The following is a 25283-nucleotide window of genomic DNA, read 5'->3' on the forward strand; positions in this document are numbered from 1 at the left end:
AAGAGGAAGTTGTCAAATATATGAAGTACAAATAATTCTACCCAAATAGGACCTGAGTTAAGTTTATTTCACTGAGAATTACCAGAGAACTTGTAAAGGAACAAATCATGTAATTTGATGGAATACTTTGGTAAAGGAGAAGGAAATGTTAAAACTGACCCAGGATTTGAAACCAGGATAATGAAAAGAAGATCATCATCTGACACAGGGAGGTCACGACAAACTACTTCATTGAAGGGGGGGTGAGGTGGTAAGTTTGGTTTTAGACGTATTGATTCTACAATCCCAGGATATTTTGGCATTTGTCACACTCAGTAGGAAAGAACAATGACATGAATAAGAAACAGAGCATTAAAATCAATGCTCTTGATCAAGAGTGACTGAAAAGCCAGTTTCTTAAGGCTGTTGCAGACCGCTTTCTGATTTCTAGACTAGTGCTGTCTAAAATGGTAGTGACAGGCCACCTATGACTGTTCAGCACTTGAAATGAACTTCATCCAAGTTGAGATGTCAGTGTAATATTTATACCGGGTTTCAAAATTTTAGTATAAAAAAAGAATATGGAATGTCTCACTAGTACTTTTTATATAATCTCATGTTGAGATGCTAGTGTTTGGGATATATTGGGTTACATACATGCCTAAAAATCATTTTACTTTTTTTTTAATATGGCTACTAAAAAATTAAAATTACATATGTGGCTCTGAATTATAATTCTATTAGCACTGGTCTAGACTATTTAGAACGCAAAATTTTGAGTAAATTTGGCACTATAAGCTCAGGACTCATTCTGCTGGCTCTCCCTCTTAACTCTTTAAGAAGTTTTATGTTAGGAAGAAAGGAGTTCTCTCTCTTTAGAAATCATATTTCTGTCTATTGAAAAAAGATTATATTTTCATCAGTTTTATGCCCATTTTAAATGAGTAACAATACTACCTTTTAATGGAAGAATAGCTGCAAGCAGATTCTGAGGTAGAAGGAATAGAAAAGGACTTGGAATAATCATCTCTTCTCAGCTAATTCGAACCATGACCTTGACGGAAGCCCTAAGCAGTGCCAGGAGATCAGTGAAGCTGACCATGAAGCTTCAGAATCCTCTCCCTAGAAATTAGGAGGGCAGGAACTATGTAAAAGAAACATCAGAGATCCAGCCTGAACCCTGGGAAAAGAGAGGACTTGGGTAAGGAAGAGGGAAGTCAAAGGAAGAAGAAGCAGGAAGACGAAGGGAAATAACATGGAGAAAAGAGAAAAGCCAGCTAGAACAGAGAGTGGGAATAGCAGGCATGGCTCAATTTTGCTTTCTCAGAAAATGTGGAATGGAATTAAAGTCTACCAAAAACCAACCAACATCCATTATACTTCATTCTTCCTACTTCAGTTCCTGGATTCAAAGTTAATTTGCAATATTTTCCTTAGTAAATATGGAAGTTTTAAATTTTTCTTCAGTCAAAAAAATTAATGACATTCTTACTTCAACTATGTTATATCCTCTTTTATCAGACCTATGTTATTTTTCTGCTTGAGTTTTTTTTCTTCTAAAATAAATAGTACTAAATTGCTTTCTGAATTAATTTGCAAATCTAAAAATATTTAATTTTCTTTTCCCTGCCAAAAACTGCCTTTTGAAAATTTAAGTCTATCCAGTTTTTATATTGACATCTTTAGGAGAAGAGAGTGAAGAGATGAAACTATGATATCTATACCTAACTTTAAAAGAGATGTTAAAATACTGGGTAGTTTTAATGTGTACTGAGTGTGTGTGTGTATCTGTTCTGCAAAATACTATAGTAGGACTGTGATGAAATGCAGAACAGTTTGTGCCTTCAGGAGTACTAGGGCCCAGACACACCTGAAAAATACTTAAGAACTTCTAGATGGCATTGTAGTAATAAATCAATTTAATCTATTTCTATTTCCTATGGCAAGATACTAAAAAGAATTAAAATATTTTGGATATGAAAGCGTTCAATGGATGTATGATTATAAAGTTATTTAAAGACGTAGTCTCTGAGAAGTGTTAAGATTACCTAACATATTAGCTTTTCTCTACCTTAATTTCATTTAAAAGCCAGTTATTACTAATTTAGTTAAAATATTAAACAATTGTTCATGACTTTTTCTTCTATTTTTTGCTTCAGGAGAATTATTAAAGTTGTGGTTCCTACTTCTAATCTTAGGTTTATTGGTTGCTTTTCTCTAGATATTAGTATATTTGAAATTAATATTTGAAAAAGCTTTACATAATTTAAGAAATTACAGTATTGTATATTAAATAATTAATTTTGGAACATTTTATTAAGATCTAACATATTTTACTTGAATTGCAACATAAGATTAGTGTAGATATTCCTTCAAGGAATTTAGAAATTTAACAAATTACATTTCTTTTGTTAGTAATGAAAATTTTATTCTGTCTATTGGCATTTGATGACATTTTGACATATGTCAAAAATTCAGTGCTTCTGATATGCCAGGCACTGTGTCAGACCAGTGATGGGGTTGTAATGATCCCTGCCTTCTCATTGCTTATAATCTAGAAAAGAAGGCAAATAGAAATAACAGTGTGACACATTAATTCATTACAACCATGGGACACAAGTGTATGTACCATGAGGACCTAACATAGTCTGGGAACTTGGGGAAGGCTTCTCTGAGTGGGGGATCCTTTACCTGAGACCTGGAAGAGAAGCAGTAGTCAGCCCAAGAGGAGAAGGAGAACAGCAATGTGGGGAGAGGGGGAGGTATGTGCAGAGGCCCTCAGCCTGCCCCCAAATACCTTTGTTCTGGGGAATAGAGAGCTAGGAAGGTGGTAGAGGTAGGCAGGGTCGGATCTTGTTTGCCTTGTTGAGACTTTAAAGTGCAATGAGGAGCTACTGAAAGGTTTTAATCAGGAGTGTGACGCATTCAAATATTGAAATTTCAAAACTCTGACTGCGGTATGGAGAACAGAATAGAGTAGGGCAAGATAGGTGCCATTCAGCGTATGTTGCTTCCCTCTTGGCAGTCTATCTTTGTTCGGATTAATATTTTCTGAACAAATATTTAGTATACTCATTAGTTCATTTCTCTGAAGGGTTACGTTTCTAAGTCTTAGATTCTGTTGGCTTTTGTCAACAGGATTTATGCAAGATATACATTTTTTTCTAAATAATTTCTTTCTTTTTCATTATCTAGAAATTTCTCATTACTGCTTATGTTACTGTGGGGAAAGGGAAAAGGTAGAGAGTAGTAAGAACTAACTCAATAGTAAAAGTCCATGTCATTCATTTAGTCTTTTAGTAAACATTTATTGACCACTTACTCTTTGCCAGGTACCAAGTTTGGCAATTTGGATACAAAATATGAACAAGGCAGGGTCCTCTAAAAGCTTGTAATTCAGTGGATTTCAATAGTTATATACCAATATGTTTGCAAATTACAAACATGTAAAAAACCTTGTGCTATTTTCTAAATGAATAAACTGAGGTTTAGAACAATGAGATTACTCCTAAGAGCATAGCTTCTTATGTACAAAGCTGTAAATTTCTAATTAAGTGCAGCAATTTTTAGTTATTTTCAGTTTTCTTCCTCACTTAGCTGAAAGTCTTATTATATTCATCCTTCAAGACTAGAAATGCTGAAGCACACTCTATGTAAGCCTTACACTCTATGTAAGCCTTACACTCTATGTAAGCCTTCTATGCTGAAGTATCTAAGTGCTCTCAGTGAGCTGAAGAGGACCTCTTGAGACCCTTTTCACTCATCTCAAAAACTAACAAGTAGCTTAAGATGCTTTAAAACAAATTGACTATTATATAGGGCATCGATTTTTATTAGCATGGATCTTGCTCATATAGAATATTGCCAAATAATATTTTTGCATACAGATTTTTAGTTCATCCGATATTCTTTCAAGCAAACATTTACTTGGGGGAATCTCATCCAGTTTTGTGGTTTAAAACGCCATCTGTATGTCAGTGACTTCCAAAGTTAAATCTCCAGCCTTGATGTCTTCACCTAAATTCAGTCATTTGGTTGTCTAATAGGCATCTCAGGCTTAGCATGTCTGACTCAAAAGTATTGATTCTCAATCCCCATCCCGTCATCTTCGCTTCTTGGCACTGCTTTTTGCTCAAAGGATGAGGAGTCATCCTTGCTTTCTCTCTTTCCTTTATCTCTCCTGTAATGCCAATCCTGTTCATTCCACCTCCAAAGCATATCCCAGCGCCACCTGCTTCCACCTCCCTTAGAAAACACTAGTCCAAGACACCGTATAACAGCCTTCTGTCTAGTCTCCCCAATTTCACTTTTTTCCACAAACTTGAAGTAATCTTTTATGATGTAAATCGGATCATGCCATTTTAAATGTCACGTTTTTCAAAAGATCTTTCCTTACCATCAACCCAGTATCACCTCTAGTCATTTCCTGTCACATCAACCTTTTTTGTCATAATATTTACCATGAACTTTTTCTTATTTTTTGTGTATGTTTGTTTTACTCTCTTATTCAGTTCTCTATATCACTCTGTACTTCCTGGAATATAATAGTACTCTAATAAAAAATTTTTTAACAAAAGAATAAATCTTACTTCGTTTATGTACTCATCAATAAGGGTATTGTGACCCAGCACCACTGTTGTGCCTTTTCTAATTGCTGTTGCCAGGTCTATGGTGTAAGTCACCCCAGGGCACAGCTTAGCGACCACGCCTTTGGTTTAGATATTTCCATGGCCTGCCAACAGTATGTTGACAGAGTTAGTGACCATATGAGTTTAGATTCCAAATGTTCAAATATACTCTTAAATAAAATCTAAAATCTAGAATTCCTACAGAAGAACCTCTGATCTTTCATACTGGTCTAATTTATCAGTTAGTTCAGGAATCCTAAATAACGTATATATTTTTGTCTGATGATACCTTAAAGAGGGAAAAAATCTACTTCATAAGTAAATGCCATACATTTTACATTAACTTCTAATGCCAGAACATCAGTTCAGAGAAATACAAAGAGGTTAAAAAAAAGAAACTACAACTAAAAATCCCTCAGATTTTCTTAAGTTTTGTGAAGTCTGGAGAAGTGTCTCATTAGTATATAAAGCATATTATGAGTATGAGAAAGCATAAAGAAAAAAAATAAAATTAACAGACTCTCTAAAGTATGAGAGTTTAAACTAAGAAGTTATGGTATAATCAAATAGAAAGTTAAGCATTTTTCTCAACTTATTTTTTCAACTCTGTGAACTATATCCTAAACTAAATTTTGTATTAGTCTTAAGTTATTGGTAAAAAATTGTTTACCAAATAAAAGCTAGCTTTAGTTTATGACGCACCAAGGGATATTCACATTATGAGGAAAAACAGAAAATTATGTTTTGTCTGAAAATTTGATTAGTGTCCAAAGTAAAAACCATTTTACAGGAACTTTTCTAGTTATATTAATAATATAAATTTAAAATACTATTTTGTATCCTTGGAAGGCAAAAAAAGTGAGGCAATTGAAAATGAAATCACATTTTCCCTACATTTGGGGGAGGGAGAGTGTATGTTTTTTCAATGGTTTATCACTCAGAATTCCAATGAACTTCTAAAAAATGAACCTAGATCATACATAATTTTACCAAATATATCCTAGAAAACAGGGTTGAAAAGATATGAAGGCATCTCTTCTTCCTTTCCCCTGAGTATAAAACCAGATTATTATCAAATCTTTATATTTTCAATGATTATCCATATTTATTTCTGGCCCCCAAATTATGTAGTCAATCAAGTTAGTGTTTCAGTTCTCATCTGCTCATTTCTCGTAAGAGAAATCCTTCTAAAACCTACTCCAGTGCTGAGTGGAATGCTTTGAAGCATTATATTGCAGATTTTTGGGAGGCATTTAGAACACTAATATTCCTTCTAGGTGCTTCAGTAACCATTATCTTTTAAACTGACCTCTGGTTTACATGTACTAGCCTTTGGTCTCTTGCATAGGTAAGTCTGCCAGCCCACAAGCATCAGACACTGTTCTAAGGGACTATAAATAATTTAGACTCTGTTGCAAATGTCTTTTTGTCTGATTTCTTTCTCAGAACTGTCTTCAACTTACTTTTTTCTTGAGCATATTGTAATTAATGTTCTGTGTGTTACTCTCCCTTTTTATTCTTCTTTCTTTCACTTAGTTGATTTCTGAATGTTTCCCTTTATTCCTGTGATCTTTTTCATAGAGGCACTCTCTGGGTGAAGCTTTGCATAAATCTATCAACAATGTAAGTGAGCGGCACTTACAATTTGTACACAAGGGCATGCTGCACTTTTGGTTTTGCATAAGCATCATCACCGCTTTAAAGCTTTAACTTATGATTTCAAAAAATACACTTTTTGGCATTCCGTAAGATATGTTTTGTATGTGGGTAACAGAAGCGTCTAACTTTCAGGCATGCATTTGTGTGTGTGCATACATCCACCACATTGTATTGATAAGCATGTACTTTATTTTAAAGCCAAGCAAGATTTTACCTCTCACACGTAAACTTCATTATTTTAATGTTTACTTTGAAAGATATAGTAATATTTTTGAAAAACTATTAAGTTGTTGACTCTCATAAAAATGGAAATAAATGTATTTCTTCTTTTGTTAAACTAGTTTATGTTTTGAAAAAGTAGTATCAATTGACTTCTTAAGAGTATTAGATAGCTGTGCAGGTTCATAGATTCAGAACATATTTTACATTTTAATGTTAAAATTACTAAAAGATTTAAAGCAAAATGGAGTAAATCCCTTTCCTAAGAATTGGCAAAGCTATTCTTCTACTTATGTACACTAAAATGTGCAGAAATTAAGCTTCAAAGTTATATTCCATTTAAACACTCATTAAAATTTTTTTCTTTACACGTGAAGAGAGAAAATGAGATTTATTTTCACATCAAACCCATACCCATCTTGTTTTTTTTTAAAATAAGTTAACAGACAGCTAAGCATCTTTGAATATTTTTCTTGATATCCTAGGGCAGAGGTCAGCCAGCTTCTTCTGCAAAGGGCCAGACGGTAAATATTTCTGGCTCTGTGGGTCATGCAGTTTCTGTGGCAGCTACCGGACTCTGCTATTGTGTGAAAGTAGCCACAGGCAATACGTGAATGAATCCGTTAATCTACAGAAACAGACTGTAATGTGCCAATTCCTGACCTAGAGGAGCCAGGTCTTGAGTCTAGAGATAGCCTGTGAAATTTTGATAACTTCAAAACTATGTTCTCATACCTTTCTAATTTTTTTCTACTATGCAAGAAAATTTTTATCTACTCTTTATATTCAACTTTACTGTCTATGTAAAAATTAGAAATACATGAATACATTTAATGCCAGCTTCTTTAATATATTTTAAAGTAAGCAATAAAGATATTTATCTCAATGTTGGTGAAATAAGGCTACATTTAGAAATTTTTTTAAACAGTCACATAGAACATAGTAAGAATTTGGCCATGATTGCTATATTAATCCAGACTTTTTGACATATGTGCTAATTGGGATAGAAATAAGAACCCAAATAAGATATGAGTATTGTCAAAAATTAGTTGAATTGTACTTCAGAATACTTGCAACGACACAGTCACTTCTTTCTAAATAGTTATAAATGAAAAGGTGTTCATTAAAATAAAAACCTTACTGAAGTTGAATCTATTAGTAATTGAAATGAGAATGCGTTGACTCATCTCCTACAAAATAAGTAAAAGGGGTTTGTAACACACTGAAATCCCCATTCATTAATTCTCTTTTGTAATATCGTAGTCATTGAGGATGAACTCGTCACTCAGTCATCATCCAAACAAGATGTGACCTTGTCAGTGTCGTTCAGCAGGGTGAGATCTACCCACCCGCTCCACGCACTGTCTTCAGCCAGCCTTCCATGCAGGAAGCTTCCCACTATATGCTGTCTTGTTCTAAAAAAACAAGTGATTGTTGATTCCTCTGTTCTTTATAAAAGCTTTGTAATTTTTTCCAACTAAGAATGAGAGGATGATTAGAAACATATTCCAGAAATATCTTAAGGACATTAATTAGGCATTACTGTGGTTCTTAATCAATAAACTCAGTTTATAGGTCTTAGAAAATACCAAACAAATTATGAACAATTCAGAATTTTTCAGGATGGTCATAATTTCAGAAGCTTAAGTTTACTTTTCTTAGCTAGACCCTCCAAAAATAGCAAATTAGAGGTTAAAAAAGGAAAAAGCATAGAAAGAATTAAAATATTCAGACACCTTCAAACATTTTACATGAGCATTTATGTAAGTTGTTGACATAGTAGTAAATTATCCTTACTGTCCTCTACTAAGCCTATGGTAGCAGTTTTTAATGTTGCTTTATATATTTGAAAGTATTGAACTGAATATTAATATCATGTGGTTTAGACTTTCTAGTAATTTGTGTTGGTCTTTCTTGTCAAAATTAATAAGTTTTCTGGCTCAACACAACTCTATACCTATAACTTATTGAAAAACGAAATTATATTTACACATCCTATTTTTCAAATTGCTTTTTCTTGCTAATTTTCTTGTTTTCACAAAAATGAATGAACCCTCTCACACAAAACCTCTACCCTAAAAAGCAAATCATTTTTGAAAAATCATGATTTATAGAACAGCCTTCTTCAAAAACACACAGAAGCACAAGATAAACAGTTCACCAATATCTTGATAAATTGATCAAAACTACAGGAAGAAAAAACCACAGGTATTATTACTTGAGGAAAATATTTTGTTTTCCTCCTTGGTCTCATAAAATGAACAGAGAGCAGAGGACAAGTAAAAGGCCAGGGCTTCAAAGACTTCTCTAGCCATTGCTTTAAGATTATTATTAAAGAACCAGCCAGAGTCTTTCGTTTTATGAATTCTGGGGCAGTGGTTCTCAACTGTGACTGTGCATTAAAGTCATCTATGAAACTTAAAAAAGAGAGGTATGTACAGCCTTCTGATAGACTCATATGTGTGTGCATTTAGACCATTTGTTTTTTTGGGGTGGGGGGTTGGTGCAGTGTTTATAATAGCTAAACCAGGTGAGATGATCTGAATTTCCGTCAGGAAGAATTAAAGTAATTATAGTGTATTTATATTTTGGAATGATGTCTATTAGGATACATTTGGCTATAAGCAGCAGAATACCCAGGTAACAGTGGCTCAAGCTGTCAAGATAATAAAGTGCTCAGGTACTTTCTGTACTTCTGCTTTGCCATGTTCAATGTGTTAACTTTTGGACCTCAAGTTTATCATGTCATAGTTGCAACATGGCTGCTACAGCTCCAGCTGTCATGTTCTTGAACAACTGTGCTAATGCAAGAGACTCTCCTTACGCATTTTTTTTTATCCCCTCCCCCCAAATTCCCCACATACTTCCTTTTAGCTTATTAACTAAAACAAGGTGATATGACCTTAGAGTTAGATTACCATGACTTTCTTATCCCAGTCATAATTCACTCCTTGGTGCTGGGAGAGGGGCATACCATCTTGAAGACAGGGATTTCCATTCAGTCTGTGAACAAACTCAAGAGTTCAGCTAACTGGGAAGAAAAGAAACTGGGGAGATGGGCATTTGGGGAGGCAAGAAACAGTGCCTGCCATTCGCATTATATGTAGTCATTGAAAAGAATGGGGCATGCCTACATGTCATGGATTGTGTACCCTAGAAATGTCACCGTGCAAGGAAAAACAAACCTCTAAAACCAAACTTGTTGGCCTCCCTAATGGAGAAATCATTGACCGTCATTGAGCAAATCCATGAGTATACTCATCTTGAAGGGAGCTACATAGACTTGAGTGTTTGAAAATCCACTCCATCACATAGCAACACCTGCAGGTCTGGACACCCTCCCTCATGGTTTCGCAAATGAAGTAGTGTTTCTTTCTCTGTGTGAGACATAGGGAATGTCTGTCCCAATCAGCAGCCCCATGGGTCTCTGTTCCAGCTACTTTGGACATTAAGCACTGGTCTCTTGAGGTGTGCCCTGGGGCCCCCAAGTAACTTTTGTGTGTAAGACATAGCCAATATTTTGTCATATCATGGCAGCTGTACTCTCTACGTGGTGAAATGCATCCACCCGTTTACACACAATGTAGTTAAAAAAACAAACAAACAAAAGAAAGCAAAACAGGAAATTATATCAAAAGAGAAATAAGAGTCTGGGGAGATACCAAAGTGGTAAAACTGGTTACCCTTAGGGATTGGAATTTGGCAAGGAAAAGGGAAGGAAGGAGACTTTCACTTTCATTTTATAAACTACTTTATTTAAAAAAATTATTTTTCACAATGAACACATTACTTTGGTAGTTAGGAATAAAAATATGTTAGGTAGCCTGAGCTCAATTCCAGATCTATTTAATCAGAATATCCAGGGATCAGGGCCTGGGCAAGTACATTTATTAACGTCTACAGAGATAATTCTGATATACAGCCAGGTTTGAGAACCACAGATTACATTTACTATCTCAAGAAATACTTTGTTTCGAGGATAAACTATTTGTATACTTTATGTATTCTTTCATTTCTGTAATAAGAGTGATTTTTTTTAAAGGGGGAAAAAAAAATCCCAACAGTGCATCAAAAACGTAGGATGTACATAATTAATGACATATCTCATGTTGACATCCTGTCGTATCCAGTACCTCAGATTTGATGTTTCAGTTTCTATTTTGAGGGATTTCTGCAAGCGCCATTGTAGAGGTACAGAATCTTTGTGAAACTGCCCTGTAGGAAGTAGGTAAAGCTTTCCCTTCTTCAGAAAAATGTATCCATATGTTTTTAATTTTGTCTTTTTGAAATTTTTACAACACTTTATTTTCAAAAAGACAGTATTTTAAGTGGTAGAGATCAGAAGGTAGCAATCACTATCAGCAAAGTTTGGCTTTTAAAATTGTTTGAAAGTATCTGGTACCTCCTTGATCAGTAGAATATGTTATATAATTCATATCTAAACTGCTGTGGTTAGAATTTTTTAATTAGGATTAAAATTTTTACTGAAATAAATATTCTCTTTGGTTTATTTAAGATCAGCAAAATAAAAAGCCTTAAGATTTAAAATTATAACAAATGTGTAGAAAGTAGTACCATATGCTTCATAATTTGAAAATATAATTTGAAGTAACTACTGCTTCTCATTTATTCAACACATGCCTTTCTATAATACTGTAATAAAAGTATTGATCAAGGTTACCAAAAGTATTTAATGCAAAATCTATCGTTCTCTTTTATTTTGAATTAATGAAATTTTATATGTATTTCCGTAAAGTATGCTAAACTCTGCTGTTTTAAGTTATAGCTATAAAACATTAGTTCATTTTACGTTGCTTTGCTCATTTCTGTCTTTAAAGTGCCGTGTAATTTTCATGCTGAATAAAGGCTGACAATATGATGCAATCTACTAATTTATTAATTTGTAAAAAGAACAAAATAAGTAAGTTTTGATGCTGCATTGCATGATAAAGGCTTCCTGCTTATAATTCATGTTACTGTCTTGAGCATGAATCCAAAGATTTTTAGATAGCCTTAATATTATTTTGGTGTGCTTTCAAAATTAAGAATATAAAATATATAAACTATACTTGAACACTAAATTGCATGATAATGTCTTTTTGCATATACTTTATGTTTTCTTGAGTATAGATAATAAAGATTAACCATATATCCTAAAATGAAAAATATTACTTTGGAGTTCTATCAAGGTAAAGTATATTATGATATAAAATATGTAAGTGTATTTTATTAAAGCTTGAGAGGTTTGAAAGTGTGCTTAGATTTTAAATGTATAACTGTTATATTACTGTGGTACTCATTATATGTTATAATTCTTGATAAATTTCATCCTTAAGTGGTTCAAGTGTGAGTCAAATTATAGTCAAATTAACATGTGGGAGCTCTTTTTGACGCAGTGAACTTTTGAAGTAGGTATTTCAGAAAATAAACTACACTGCTGTGAACTGATTGGCTTCTTATTAACCTGAGTGCACACTTCATTGGAGGACAGAATCCAGGGCCACTGCTAGCCCATATAGTGTACAAATCAGAAAATCATGCCCGTTTTCTTTGAGTGGACACGGATGCGTACCAGGCCAGATGGCTTGGTGAGCAGTTCATTCACTGGGTAGATTAGTCCTCACGTGGCCAGTGGCCAGATAATAGCTTTGACAATATGAGTCATTATTCTACATGTAACAGTAGTCTTTTCCTCATGTTCTCATATGTGTTCTAACAAGTTGTCACCAGAGACAAGGTAGTCATGTGGGTCCCTGTGCTGGGTCTGGGACTAGGGTTGAGCTTGGGAAGAGACTGGCTAGGTGCCTTCTCTATTTCAAGAACCACCTAGCTGGGAAGAAAATGGCTCTGTCACTTTACACATCAGGGTTCACAAACATTTTTATTGCCTTTTACCCTTTTATGATTTGTTTTTTCTTTCTGGGTTGTGTTTAATATTCATTTCATCCTGATTTTCTTTGCATAAAATGGTAAGAAATCACATAGTATAATTTGTTTTGGTCCTCCTTCTCCACAAATAAGGCTTAGCTGTTGCTGTGACTTTCTCCTGCAGTTTTCACACTTGCAGGGTTTATTTGAGCTGTAAATCATGAGTGCCACTGCCATTTAGAGGTGTAGGGAGTTGCATTGCCTGGGGTCAGAGTGTTGCGGTTCACCATGACTCCAAACATATGAAATAACCTCTGAAATCTTAGGCTTATGTAGAAATTAATAAGTAGAATTCATATAACTTTCAATAGGTAAACTCACTTCTTTGGAAATACATTAAAACAGATTGCACATATGTCAGTTGTATCATTTCTCACCGGTGCTTGACCCTTTCCGCAAAGGCACGTGCTAATCTTTACAACTAATCCTGATGTATAACATTGCTCAAAACCCTTCCAGAGAGCTGTTATCCACCCTAAGCTCACTACAAGTCTGTGACTGTTTCCAGCCGCTGACCTCTGACCTCTCCTCTCTTCCAGTTCCTTCTTTCTTTTCTTTCTTATTTTGCATCTCTGGTGATTCTCCACCCTTTCTCTTTCTTTCCCAGGTACCTTCCTTGGTGAGACATGTGAGGCAGACTATATCTGCCTTCCATCAATCGAAAGAAAGTCTTTTCTCATTTACAAAAACTCACTTTAAAGTTCTCTCTTTCCATTAGCTTTCTTGGCCACAGAAACGGTTTTACTTGTGTATAAACACAGCATCTTAAGTTATTTAATGGAACACATTTGACAACTTTTTATCTGGTTCCCTTAAGTTCCCCTTAGCCTCAGACTTCTAGAATATGATTGAGTTATCTAGTTTCAAGTTTATAGTTTCCTGTATATGAGAAGAGAAATAAGTCAAATAAAAATTTGGTTTCAACAAATGTGTAAATGAACACACACACACATATACAGATGCATATATTTTGTGTTTTTAGTTTTTAAAATGGACTTAAATTTAAGTATTTTAAAACACATAGAAGCAGTGTGGACATATTAAGGGTGATTTGTCTGTTTTCAAAAGGAGGGACAAATCAGTTTTCCATAGTGAATGAAGAGCACTTGTCATTATTAGAAGGCTGTAACTGGAGGATTGTGAGGGGTTTGTGATTTTTAAAAAGCTTGAAAGTTTGAAATCTTTTGAACTAAATCAAAATTCAAAAATAAAAACCTTTTTTTTAACATAAGAATTCTAAATTATAAACTAATCTTTTAAAGAGTAGTTTTTTAATCCTCAAATAATCTTAGCTAGCTTTCATTGAGCACTTACTACGTTGCAGGGGCCATTCTGAGTGAACTGTGTGTAGTAACACTCTCCCCTGACACAGCCTGGTGAGGTGCTGACAGTGACAAGTGGCAGAGCCACAATTTTAACTCAGAGCCCACAGTCTTAACTACTCAACTTTGCTGCCTCAAAAATAAGCAGTTTAACTTCTCATACTAGATAGTGTGATTCCGTAAAGTGACCATAACCTAGTAAATACGTTAGCTATCTTTGTTTTTTATTTCACATCATGAATTTTTGTTGCAGTGCAGCATAGGTATTTGTTATATTTTTAAATGTGGGCTGCAGTGTTCTTTAGAGAGTCTACAAGCGTAATACCACTAAAACAGTCTATTTTTAAGGTAATTACTGAAAACAGAATAAAAGTGGTAATACCTAAAGATTAGTTATCTATGATATATTATAAAACATTGAAAGTGGACACTTTGTTAAGGCAATTATTTTGCTTTTCTTAGTATCTTTGAAATGCTTTTTTCCTTAGATAGGCAATATGTGAAACATGCCTTGTATTTATTCTTCTTTGTGTACCATTCTGTGGCATAGATTTCCTTGCTGAAACAGAATCTGGAGATGCAGCTTTCCCAGTCTCAGACCTCTTTGCAGCAACTGCAAGCCCAGTTTACACAAGAACGACAACGACTTACACAAGAGCTTGAAGAATTAGAGGAACAGCATCAACAAAGACATAAATCTTTACAAGAAGCACATGTCCTTGCATTTCAAACTATGGAAGAAGAAAAGGAAAAGGAACAAAGAGTAAGTTTAAAGTGACATATGTTCAAATGTAATCAACAGCCTAATAATTGTTAGCCTTCGAATTTTAAAGAGTTCATTTTTTGCCCCCCAAAATTATATATTGCTTTATTTGTGTTTTCTAGGCTATGACTTCTTGTAGGGGGTCACAGTAATTAAACACAGACACTAATTATACACTATAGCAGACAAATTTTATTTCTGTTTTCCAAGATATTGCCAAGTTCATGATGAAACTAATACACCGTCTGGCTTGTCATATGTTAGCAGTGATTAAATAAATTTAGTTGTAACCACTGTGATCACTTAATACTATCTTGAACTTACAATAGTCTTTCATCAAATTTAAAATTTTTCTCTTTCAGTCTGGATCTACAAAAGACACATGTACCCAAGGAATTTATATTTTTTAATCTCACATTTTTGTCCCTCATACTTTTTCTTATGTACAGAATTCACAATGAATTGAAATGGGAGACATTTTAAAATAGTATAGTTCCCTATATACAGCCCTAACAGCTATATGAAAAGTAGTGATACAAATAAATCACTAAAAAAAGACGTAAACAGATACATTATTTATTTAATTATATGCCAGAATCGCCCCATATCCATTATTTAGTTCTGTGTTAAAATGTTAGTTTGACATAGCCTTAGTATGATTAATTTTGGTTTAGTTCACTTCTTAACAGTGTATTTTTCAATTTCTTCTAGGGACCTTATGGATAAAGATTTGATAGAAAAAGTGTTACTAACAGTAATTTTCACCATGTATAGTTATTATAGATACACATTTTTAATCCTTTATTTGGGTATAGATACTATTTTAAGAAATGGTATGTTATTTAAAGATTGTTAAAACAAAAAAGTCATATTCTTTTAAAAACAACTCATTTGCCTATACAATAAGTTGTAGTCCATTGATCTTGTCCAGAAAATCAAGGAAGTTCCTTTGGTTAAAAATTCGTCCTGTTCGCATTACTAAATAATCTATTCATTGGATTCCATTTGTGAACTGTGATAACCTGTAAGCTTTCATATCAGTGCTTTAATTTTACACATTCGATCTTTTCAAAACTGTAATCATTTTTCAAAAGAAATCAGAACTGGCAGTTTTATTGTCTGTCATTAGGTAGCCAAGCTTACCTGAGTCATGTTGTCTATACGAGAAGTCCTTTATTTTACCTGTATCCAAAGGAACTTACGCTGTACGTTTCAGAAAGAACATAAGTAGTCAAATAATAATTTTTAAAAGCAGCATTTTAGAGTAGTGATTGAAGAAACACAGCCCTAGTTATAATGTGGTATCTTTCTCAGAAACCTTTCATGTTATAGATTATAGTAAGGAAAACCCTTCCTGGCTGAGTGCTACAGTTCACTCTAAACTTGAAGTACCCTGAGCTCTGTTTTTTTTTTCTCTTGTGGCCATATATCTTCTCTGCGTCTTGGCCACGTGTAGTCTGTTCTCTCTGGCTAGGCTTTTAAAACTAATCACATGAAGGGCTTTAGTTCACTTTTCCAGCTACCTCCTCTCAGCTTTTGCTTCTGTTCACAAATGCAGGAGCAAAGAATGACTACAGAAAATCGCTACAAAAGTTTTGTTAAGGTTGGAGTAGGAAAAGCCCTCATCTCTCTTTTCCTGATCAGGAGATCTTTTCTGATCTGCCCTCCCCCACCTCTTTCCTGAGTCTAGGTCTGTGCACACAGAGGAATTATTCTTTAATTTTAGGTGGTTTATGTCCCTTAGCAGCTTCAGAAAACAGCTTTATTTGAAAACTGCCTTAGGTAAAGGGTCTGTATCCCAATTCAAACACTATATATTGACTCAACCTGATTTCATGATGATTATTCTACTGAAGTGAACCTACTAATTTATTTTCTAATGATGATCATCTTATATCTAATTTTCTTGAAAATGAATTAAAAAGACTTGTTTTCCTTGAATAATAACTGAGTTTTAGTAATTTTTCTATTTTGTTTCCATTTCCTTTCCTATATTCTAGCATAATAATTTGAACATGTTTCTCTTATTCTAGGCTCTTGAAAATCATTTACAACAGAAACATTCTGCAGAGCTTCAATCATTAAAAGATGCACACAGAGAGTCAATGGAGGGCTTCCGGATAGAAATGGAACAGGAACTTCAGACGCTTCGGTTTGAATTAGAAGATGAAGGAAAGGCTATGCTTGGTATTTTGAAAAGATTATAATCCTGTCATATTTATTTTTACATCTTTCTAACTTAAAATTCAACAAGAAATCACAAAGTTTTATTCTTAATTTTTGAAACATCAAAATGAATATCTAAGTGTTGTTCATATTTTATTTGAAGTTACTGGATGAAGGAGCAAGTATGGCAGAGTAGAATGGATAGAACACAAACAGTAAAGTGAGGTCCCCTCAACGTTCTCCATACTCTGGCTGTGTAAGCAACACCCAATGGTGCTTGCATTTATCATTAAGGGACTAAACGGAGTCAGAACATTCAGGCTTCCCACTATCCAGTGACTGAAAGGAATAGATAAGGATGGAGCCACATGTCTTTAGACTAGATCATCATATTGGGGTTTTTTCCACTTCAGGATTTTGTTTTAATGAGAATAGTCATGTCTAGGTCTGACTTTTTGTTTGGATATTTTCCAGATTTTTTATTAAATAGGACTTTTATCTTTGGGGTATTAAAATGACTATAGTTTTTATAGGAGATCAATTGAGTTTGGAAGAAAAACTGAATATGTATTTAAAGGATTTTTTGTTTGTTTTTTAGTGTCATTCAATGACTTTTTATTCCTGTCATCTCATTTTCCTTCTGTTTGTGTTTTTTCCAAATTCTCCTAACGTTTTTGACGTCTTTTGTCACACCTCAGTGGCACACTCTTTTCCAAGTAAGAATTGAGAACAAAGAAGACCAAAGTGTTCTGAATATCTGGGGCCTCAAAGGGAAAACCAGCTGACCCAGTTCATCATCTCTACTATTGCTGGGAGTTCTAGGCCAAGTTTTTATAGCTCTCTCCTCTTCCGGAGGAGAGGTAAAAATGGGCGTAGTGTTGGAACTTGTATCCACTGAAACATGATTTAAATACATTTGTCTTTGTAGACAAAAGACTTTTTGTGGTTTCTTAAACTTTTTATTTTGAGATAATTGTAGATGCATGTGAGATTGTAAGAAATAGCACAGAGAGAACCTCTGAACTTTTTACCCAGTTTCCTTCAATGGTAACATTTTCAAGACTAAAGTGCAGGGGCTTCCCTGGTGGCGCAGTGGTTGAGAATCTGCCTGCTAATGCGGGGGACGCGGGTTCGAGCCCTGGTCTGGGAAGATCCCACGTGCCACGGAGCAGCTGGGCCCGTGAGCCACAACTGCTGAGCCTGCGCGTCTGGAGTCTGTGCCCCGCGACGGGAGGGGCCGCGATGGTGAGAGGCCCGCGCACCGCGATGAAGAGCGGTCCCTGCACCGCGATGAAGAGTGGCCCCCACTTGCCTCAACTGGAGAAAGCCCTCGCATGAACCGAAGACCCAACACAGCCAAAAATAAAATAAAATAAATAAATAAAGTAGCTATAAAAAAAAAAAAAAAAAAAAAAAAAAAAAAGAAAAGACTTATATGTTTAAGACAAACAGGAAAAAAATCCCACTGAAAAAAAAAAAAAAAAAAGACTAAAGTGCATGTCACAGCCAGGATGTTGACCTTGATACTGTCAAGACACAGAACATTCCCATCACCATGGTATCCCTGCTGCCCGTTTATAGCCACATGTACTTCACTCCCTCCCCCACCATTAATCTCTTCTCCATTTCTATAATGTTGTCATTTTAAGAATGTTGTAAACGGAATTGTACGATATGTAGCCTTTTGAGATTGGCTTTTTTCACTCAGCATAATTCTCTGGAGGTTCATGCAGGTTTTTGTATGTATCAATAGTTTGTCCCTTTTTATTGCTAAGTAGTACTCCATGGTATTGACCTACCACATTTGTTGTCCTTTACCCACTGAAGGACATCTGTGTGTTTTCAGTTTTGTGCAAATTTAAGTTTTTATTTCTTTGGGATAAATGCCCAGGAGTTGAGTTGCTGGGTCATATGATAATTGTATGTTTAGTTTTTTAAGAAACTGCCACTGTTTTCCAGAGTGATTATACCATTTTACATCCCCACCAGCAATGTATGAATGATCCAGTTTCTTCACATCCTCACCAGCATTTGATGTCATTATTTTGTTATTTTAGCCATTCTGGTAGGAGTGTAGTGATATCTCATTGTGAATTTTACTTTGCATTTCCCTAATGGCTAATGGTGTTGAACATTCTTCCATGTGTTCATTTGCCATTTGTGTATCTTCTTTTCCAATTGGATTGTTTCTATTTTTACACACACATCTATGGCTTCAACGGCCATCTGTTGTGCTTGTGACTCCAAATATGTATTTCTAGACCAATCTGCTTTCCTTGTGAATTAGATTTATATTTTTTACTGCTTATTAGACTGTTAGATATTCTAACTCACACTCTGTTTTAAAATATTAGCTCACCATCTCCCTCAGGTCTAAAATATATTTCCATTCCCATACCTCCCACTTGAATTTATGGTATCACTATTTACTGAGTTGCCAAAACCATGAATCTGGGAGATGCATTCAACCTTTTTTCTTTCGCTTGCATATCGTGTTATTTCCTCCTCTTAAATATTCTCTGTATCTGTTTCCTCTTCTTTCATCCTTTCGCCACCCTTAATTCATGGTCGTATCATTTCTCACCTGGATTATTACTGCAACCTTCTTGCTGATCTTCCTTCCCACAGTCCATTCTCCAAACTCCAGTTGGGTTAATTTTTGCAAGACTCAAATCTCACCATGTGACGTCCCCACTTTAAATCCTTCAGTGATTCCTCATATCCTTCCCCAGGTCCTGTCAATTTTTCCACTGAAGCAGCCCTTAACACCAGGGGAAACTGAACTTACGCCCTACATGAGGGTCTCGGGAGGAGCCTAAATTGACTTGCTACAAGCACAGCATTTCTTTGAAGTCTCATGTTTTAGCTTTGAAATTTGTAACTTGTATTTTACTCATATATTCAGTATTAACATTAAAAACAGTGGCTTTTCTAAAAATCTTCATGTAAAATTCATGTTTTGGAAGATGATCATGTGTACTCTAAAAGTCCCTCAGGCACACTGCCACACACATCTTAGTTTGAGGACCATGAATCTAAACATGGAGTGAAAATCATTTTGTACTGAAACTTTCTCAGGCTGGGCTCCATTTTCTTTCCAATATGACCACTTGCTCTGTGGGCGCCTGCCATACCAGACTTCTTATAGCTTGTCTTACAGAGCGGGTTCTTTCTGCTTTTGCATATGTTACTCCTTCTTCCTGAATGCTTTTATCTTTCTCCACTTCGAGAACCCCAGCTCAGGCTTTTAGACTGTGTTACCGTGACAATTCCTTTGTTGATAGCATCCCCAGTTTCCCTCTCCTAGGAAATCTGGGTTCTTACACCACCCTGCTTTTATTATAACTGAAACACTGTATTTCATTATAATGTTCATCTCTGATATCCCACCTAATTCCTTGATGCCCTTCCCTCTAGCCTGTGCAGTTATAAGAACAGGGTCATATTTTATTCTCCCATAATATAGTACCTGGCATTCAGGAAGTGTGGACTGTATGAAATAATCTCAAATTCAGATAAAAATAATGACTTCCAAATCACTAAGAACACTCAGCAGACAGTGCTTAACATCTTTGAGGGATATCGTGGAAGAAGTCTTACGTGGGTGGGAAGTTGCCTCCTAAATATACGTTATAGTACCATTCAACTCTAAAATGTGTTATTCTACTAGTGAGTGAGAAGAGTTAAAAATTTCCTCTTCTTTAGCATCTTACTTGCAAACTGAAAACATGTATAGAAACACCTTGATCCATTTGAGCAGCTGAAAATTTTCTTATCCTCTTCAAAGCCAGATGACCTCTAAATTTATATTTTATGATAGTGTTTTAGTATGTAGTATTTTAAGAGGCATAGACAATCCTATGATATTTTAATGGGAATATGTGTCCTAATTTTAAAAAATAATACTCTAACTTTTATGATTTTTATCTAAAACACTAATATTTTAAAAATACACTAAATCTTTTTTTCCTTGGATTCCAGCTTCTTTACGCTCAGAACTAAACCATCAACATGCAGCTGAAATTGATTTGTTACGGCATAATCATCAACAAGAATTGTCAGCCGCTAAAATGGAATTAGAGAGAAGCATAGATATCAGCAGAAGACAGGTAAAGAACATTCTGTTCTGTGATGACTTCTTAAATAAATGTGAATAGATTTGAATGTTCACAATTTTCTGAAAATTATTTTGTAATAACTAGTATTTTCACTAGTAATTATTTACTATCTATATTAAAGAGTTTTATTTTTAAAGGGAATTAGGTATTTCGACTTTAGTGTAATGGTCAGTTTATTTTATGACCTTTTAATTGAATATTTTGAATTTTATTTGCATCTTGAGTGAACAATGTAATATAAATAATACAAAGAGTGAAAACAGAATACTATAAAACAGCAGTGTCTGTCCAGTAGAACTTTCCATGATGAGGGACCTCTTCTATATCTGTGCTATCCACTGTGATAGTCACGAGCCAAATATGTCTAGTGTGACCAAGGACCTGAATTTTTAATTAATTTTTATTAATTTATTTAATTAATTTCAGTTAATTTAAACAGCCATATCAGATAGCACAGCTATCGAAGTAGCAGGTTCTCAGGAAGAAAAAAGATAATTTATATTTCCATATCACTAGCACAGCTACTATTCACACTTTTTAAATTTTGCTCATTAGCCAAGTGTACTTTCTTTAGATAGTTTGTGATCCTGAATGTATGTCTGGATGAATGGATTTCTAGTCATAGTACAATGAAGGCTATTCTCTGTTTATTAGTTTATTACTTATGACTTTCACTTTGTTAGTCTTCAAATATGTTAAATGATCAGCTCAAATTTTTCTTCATTACTAGAAAGTTTTAAATGAGTCACCTTATAACCACGGAGGGAACTTATATTCTCTCCAACTAGGCTGCTGCTGAAATTGACACTGCTGAAATTGACACTGTCTAGGCCTGCAGAATTTGCAGAAAACAGTGACTTGTAGGAAAATGGAAGGGAGCTTATCTGTCAGACAGGATAACTGCTAGACCAGCATGAAGCAGACAAAGTCTTCTAAGCAATGGGATGTGTATATATTGGGATGGCCTCCATAGATGCAGGTCCTTTTTAAATTAAAGGACGATGGCACCAGCATTTTTTTTTTTTTTCGTGGTATATAACACGTACTTAGTACATATTTATTGAATGAAGAAACTCTTTTTCCCCATTAGCTTCATGAAAGCTATGTCATCACTCCCTGGTCTGAGTCTTCTATGACTATTTCTTTTTTTTTTTTTTTTCCATACACACACACTGTATTTTATTTTTACAAGAGATAAATAGACTGACACCAAGCATTGTACATGGATGACCACAACAAAAGCAACAATGATTGCAATTACCAAACATGAAACACACTCATACTATGTCATAATATTGACATTCAGTCCAGTAATCCTCCACTGTAACAGCTCCTTTACTTTGCAGTGAAAATTGATTTGTATATTCTTTGGATGGCACCAGCATTTTACTGCAAGACCATGTAACTTATTGAGTACTTAAGAGCCCTGTATTCTAATATCAGCTCTGCCATTGATTATAGATCATCCTTGGACAAATTATCTCTTGGGTATTGGTTTCTTCATCCGTAAAATGAGGGAGATGTGCTTATATGGTCTTTTGGGTCCCCTGTGGCCCTGAAGCTATTTAAGCTGCATCCATATAAACACTTACTAGATATTGATATATGAAAATAGAGGAGGCCTCGAGGTTTCCTTATTTCAGCAGTTTGCTTTTGAAGCAATGTCAGATTTACATTTGACATTCCAGTATGTCATTTTCTTTCCCTTAAACACAGAAAGTAAATATGCAGAAAACTTTTAAGAACTATTTGTATTTTTCAGAGTAAGGAGCACATGTGTAGAATAACAGATCTACAAGATGAAGTAAGGCACAGAGAGCATCACATCTCAGACTTGGATAAGGAAGTACAGCACCTTCATGAAAATATAAATGCCCTAACCAAAGAATTGGAATTTAAGGGAAAAGAAATTCTCAGAATAAGAAGTGAATCCAACCAACAGATGAGGTATGCCATCAGTCACCACAGAAAGAATTTGCAGTGTTACCTGAAAGACTATTGCAATGGTATTTAGCAATACATGCCTATTTTTACGACTAGATAGCCTTCTAGTAAGATATTGAAGACCACTTTTTACTTTATTTGTTGACTATGTTATAATTTGAATGTAGAAGAAATGTTTATATTTTGAAAGATGTATATACATTCACTAACTTTGGAAATTGTATGTAATTAACTAAAATCTTTTAAAAATGTTATTTTAAAAAGCATTAAAGGAGACAACTTTAACAAGCTAGAAGATTAGAGCAAAGTAAGTACTTTACTTTAGGCTGTTTCCACTAATTTTCTGTATATTATACCTAAAACCATTTCAAATCTGTTAGAGTATAGAAAGTTTTGAAAGCTCGACTTCAGAATAATGTTTTCCTAACTAAAAATAAATTAAACAGGTTGCATGAACAAGATTTAAACAAGAGACTTGAAAAAGAGCTGGATGTCATGACAGCAGACCACCTCAGAGAGAAAAATATCATGCGGGCAGATTTTAATAAGACTAACGAGCTACTCAAGGAAATAAATGCAGCTTTACAAGTGTCGTAAGTCACATTATATTAAAGAAAATTCATGTGTGGAGAATAAACTGAGGAGCACTGTGTCTAACCTCCGATTAGCTAGTCTTTTGAATCTAATTAAATGATACTTTAAAAAGAAAACTTAAGTGCTGTATTTACAGATGGTAACTGCAATATGATATATTCTTTAATTACAAGAAGGCAGTTGAACATATATGTTTTATCAGCTGCTACTGCTATGGTTCTACTAGGACAATATTTGTCCAAAGACTGTCCCTCAGGATCATGAACTATCATGCCATGGTGAAAACTCAAAAGATACCCATTATATAATGTTAAGTAAAAAGAGCATATTGTGACCAATGGGGTTATTATGATCCTATATATACACTGATAACACATATTTTACAAAAATATCAAAAGATCTTAAAGAAACAAATACAAATTTTAATGGTAGTGATTCCGTCTATGGACTGGATTAGGAGGTATTGGAGATGATGGAGAAGAGCAGAAACTTCCTTTTTATATACTCTACTTACACATTGTTTGAATTCCTACAACAAGCATTTGAGTGTTTTATGATTTTAAAAATCAATAAATGTAAAACATCACAAAGTTACTGCTCATAGATAGTAGCTCCAGCATCATTAAAACCTAAAGTTCTAATTATTGCTTTATGTTTTAAAAAATATTTAATAGCCTCTCTCTTTCCTACACACTTACTTATAAACTTCTATAGCTAATGCACCTGGCATTCACTCCATCTCTGTGGCCTAAACTGTGGTCCAGTTTAAGTTATCTCAGAAATAATTTACTCTAAGCTGCTGCAACGGTTTATTCACTTTCAGTCTCTCCTCTTCCAATCAATTAAAAAGCCTTCATAAAAAATATAAATATCTCCATATACTTCAATAAAGTCAAAATAGTGACTTAATCCCATTACCCTCAGTGTCAAAGTCAAACTTAAACTCTTAGCTCCAGCGTGCCATCTCCTGCCTCATCCCACAGCCACCCGTATTCCCTGTCTGCTACCTTTGTGTCAGCCACACTGACCCTCACAGTTTCCTTCTAAGAGTCTCCTGTGTTATCCTCTACAGTCTAGAATAACCTTCTATGTCATTCCTGCCTATTACCTTCCTCCAATCTAAAAATCATCTCGCATTTCATCCATTTAACCAGCTAAGCCTCCAGTAAGTCTTGTTAAATTTGTACCACATATGCCCACATTCACTTCAGCTGAAACAGAAAACAGACCCCCAGTCACTGGCATTTACTTCAGAGGCCTCTGAGGTGAGGTGCTCTTTCTAATGGACACATACAGAATTTTCACATCAGTAGGCACTCAATGAATATTTCACAAATAAAATCTTTGAGGATTCCCTATAATATTTACCACTTCATAAAGTTACCCTTGAAATGGTAAAGAGACTCATGAGGTCATTTCCCCAGTCACAGTGATTCTGGGTGTTTGCAGTTATTGGGGGTAATTTTTAAATCTTTTGGGCTGCAATAAGAGCTTGCACACCTGCCGTGTTGAAAAGCTCATAATCTCAGGCATTTTGCAGAGATGAGTTACAGTGAACCCCAGTGACCACAGTGTTGTTTATCAGGCAGAGGCTAAAATCCTGGTATTCCCTCTCTTCATACTCTGAGAAAACATGCTCACAGAAAGGATAACCTATGTCTGTCCATGTGTCCAGTCTCCTTAGGAATGTTAATGTTACAAAGTAGTAAGGGTTATATCTTTGTTTTTACTTTATTCCGCTTTTTATGGTTTTGTGCATTATGAACTTTCAGTAGATAGAAAATAATTTAGTATTTTAATATTCATTTTTAATCAAAGAATTAGTGTTACTCATAAGTCAAGTATTTTTTCTGCTTTTCTAGATCTACCATTTGTTTTCTACTTCAACTAGGTCTGTGCTAACCAATCATATTTCTTTTTTCACCTGCTGTCATTATGTAATTAACCTCTAGTTTTAGGTATC

At 34.7% G+C, this 25283-nt stretch overlaps 1 protein-coding gene across 6 annotated transcripts in view; it reads left to right on the forward strand.

Annotated features, from left to right (window-relative positions):
* The window catches only part of FAM184A (family with sequence similarity 184 member A), a 131174-nt gene that overhangs the window by 94515 nt on the left and 11376 nt on the right, over positions 1 to 25283 (forward strand). For 5 of the 6 annotated variants that reach the window (XR_009506164.1, XM_059941320.1, XM_059941325.1 and 2 more), the window contains exons 10-14: positions 14286 to 14498; positions 16532 to 16685; positions 20646 to 20773; positions 22545 to 22729; positions 23173 to 23319. Coding sequence is in view for 5 of the 6 variants with exons in the window: in XM_059941320.1 (XP_059797303.1) it covers positions 14286 to 14498; positions 16532 to 16685; positions 20646 to 20773; positions 22545 to 22729; positions 23173 to 23319 (827 nt within the window). In the remaining variant the exon portion in view is untranslated. The remainder of the gene's footprint in view (positions 1 to 14285; positions 14499 to 16531; positions 16686 to 20645; positions 20774 to 22544; positions 22730 to 23172; positions 23320 to 25283) is intronic. The other variant, XM_059941323.1, reaches the window with a different exon arrangement.

The sequence above is a fragment of the Balaenoptera ricei genome, chromosome 12, assembly GCF_028023285.1.
Source record: "Balaenoptera ricei isolate mBalRic1 chromosome 12, mBalRic1.hap2, whole genome shotgun sequence".
NCBI lineage: Eukaryota > Metazoa > Chordata > Mammalia > Artiodactyla > Balaenopteridae > Balaenoptera > Balaenoptera ricei.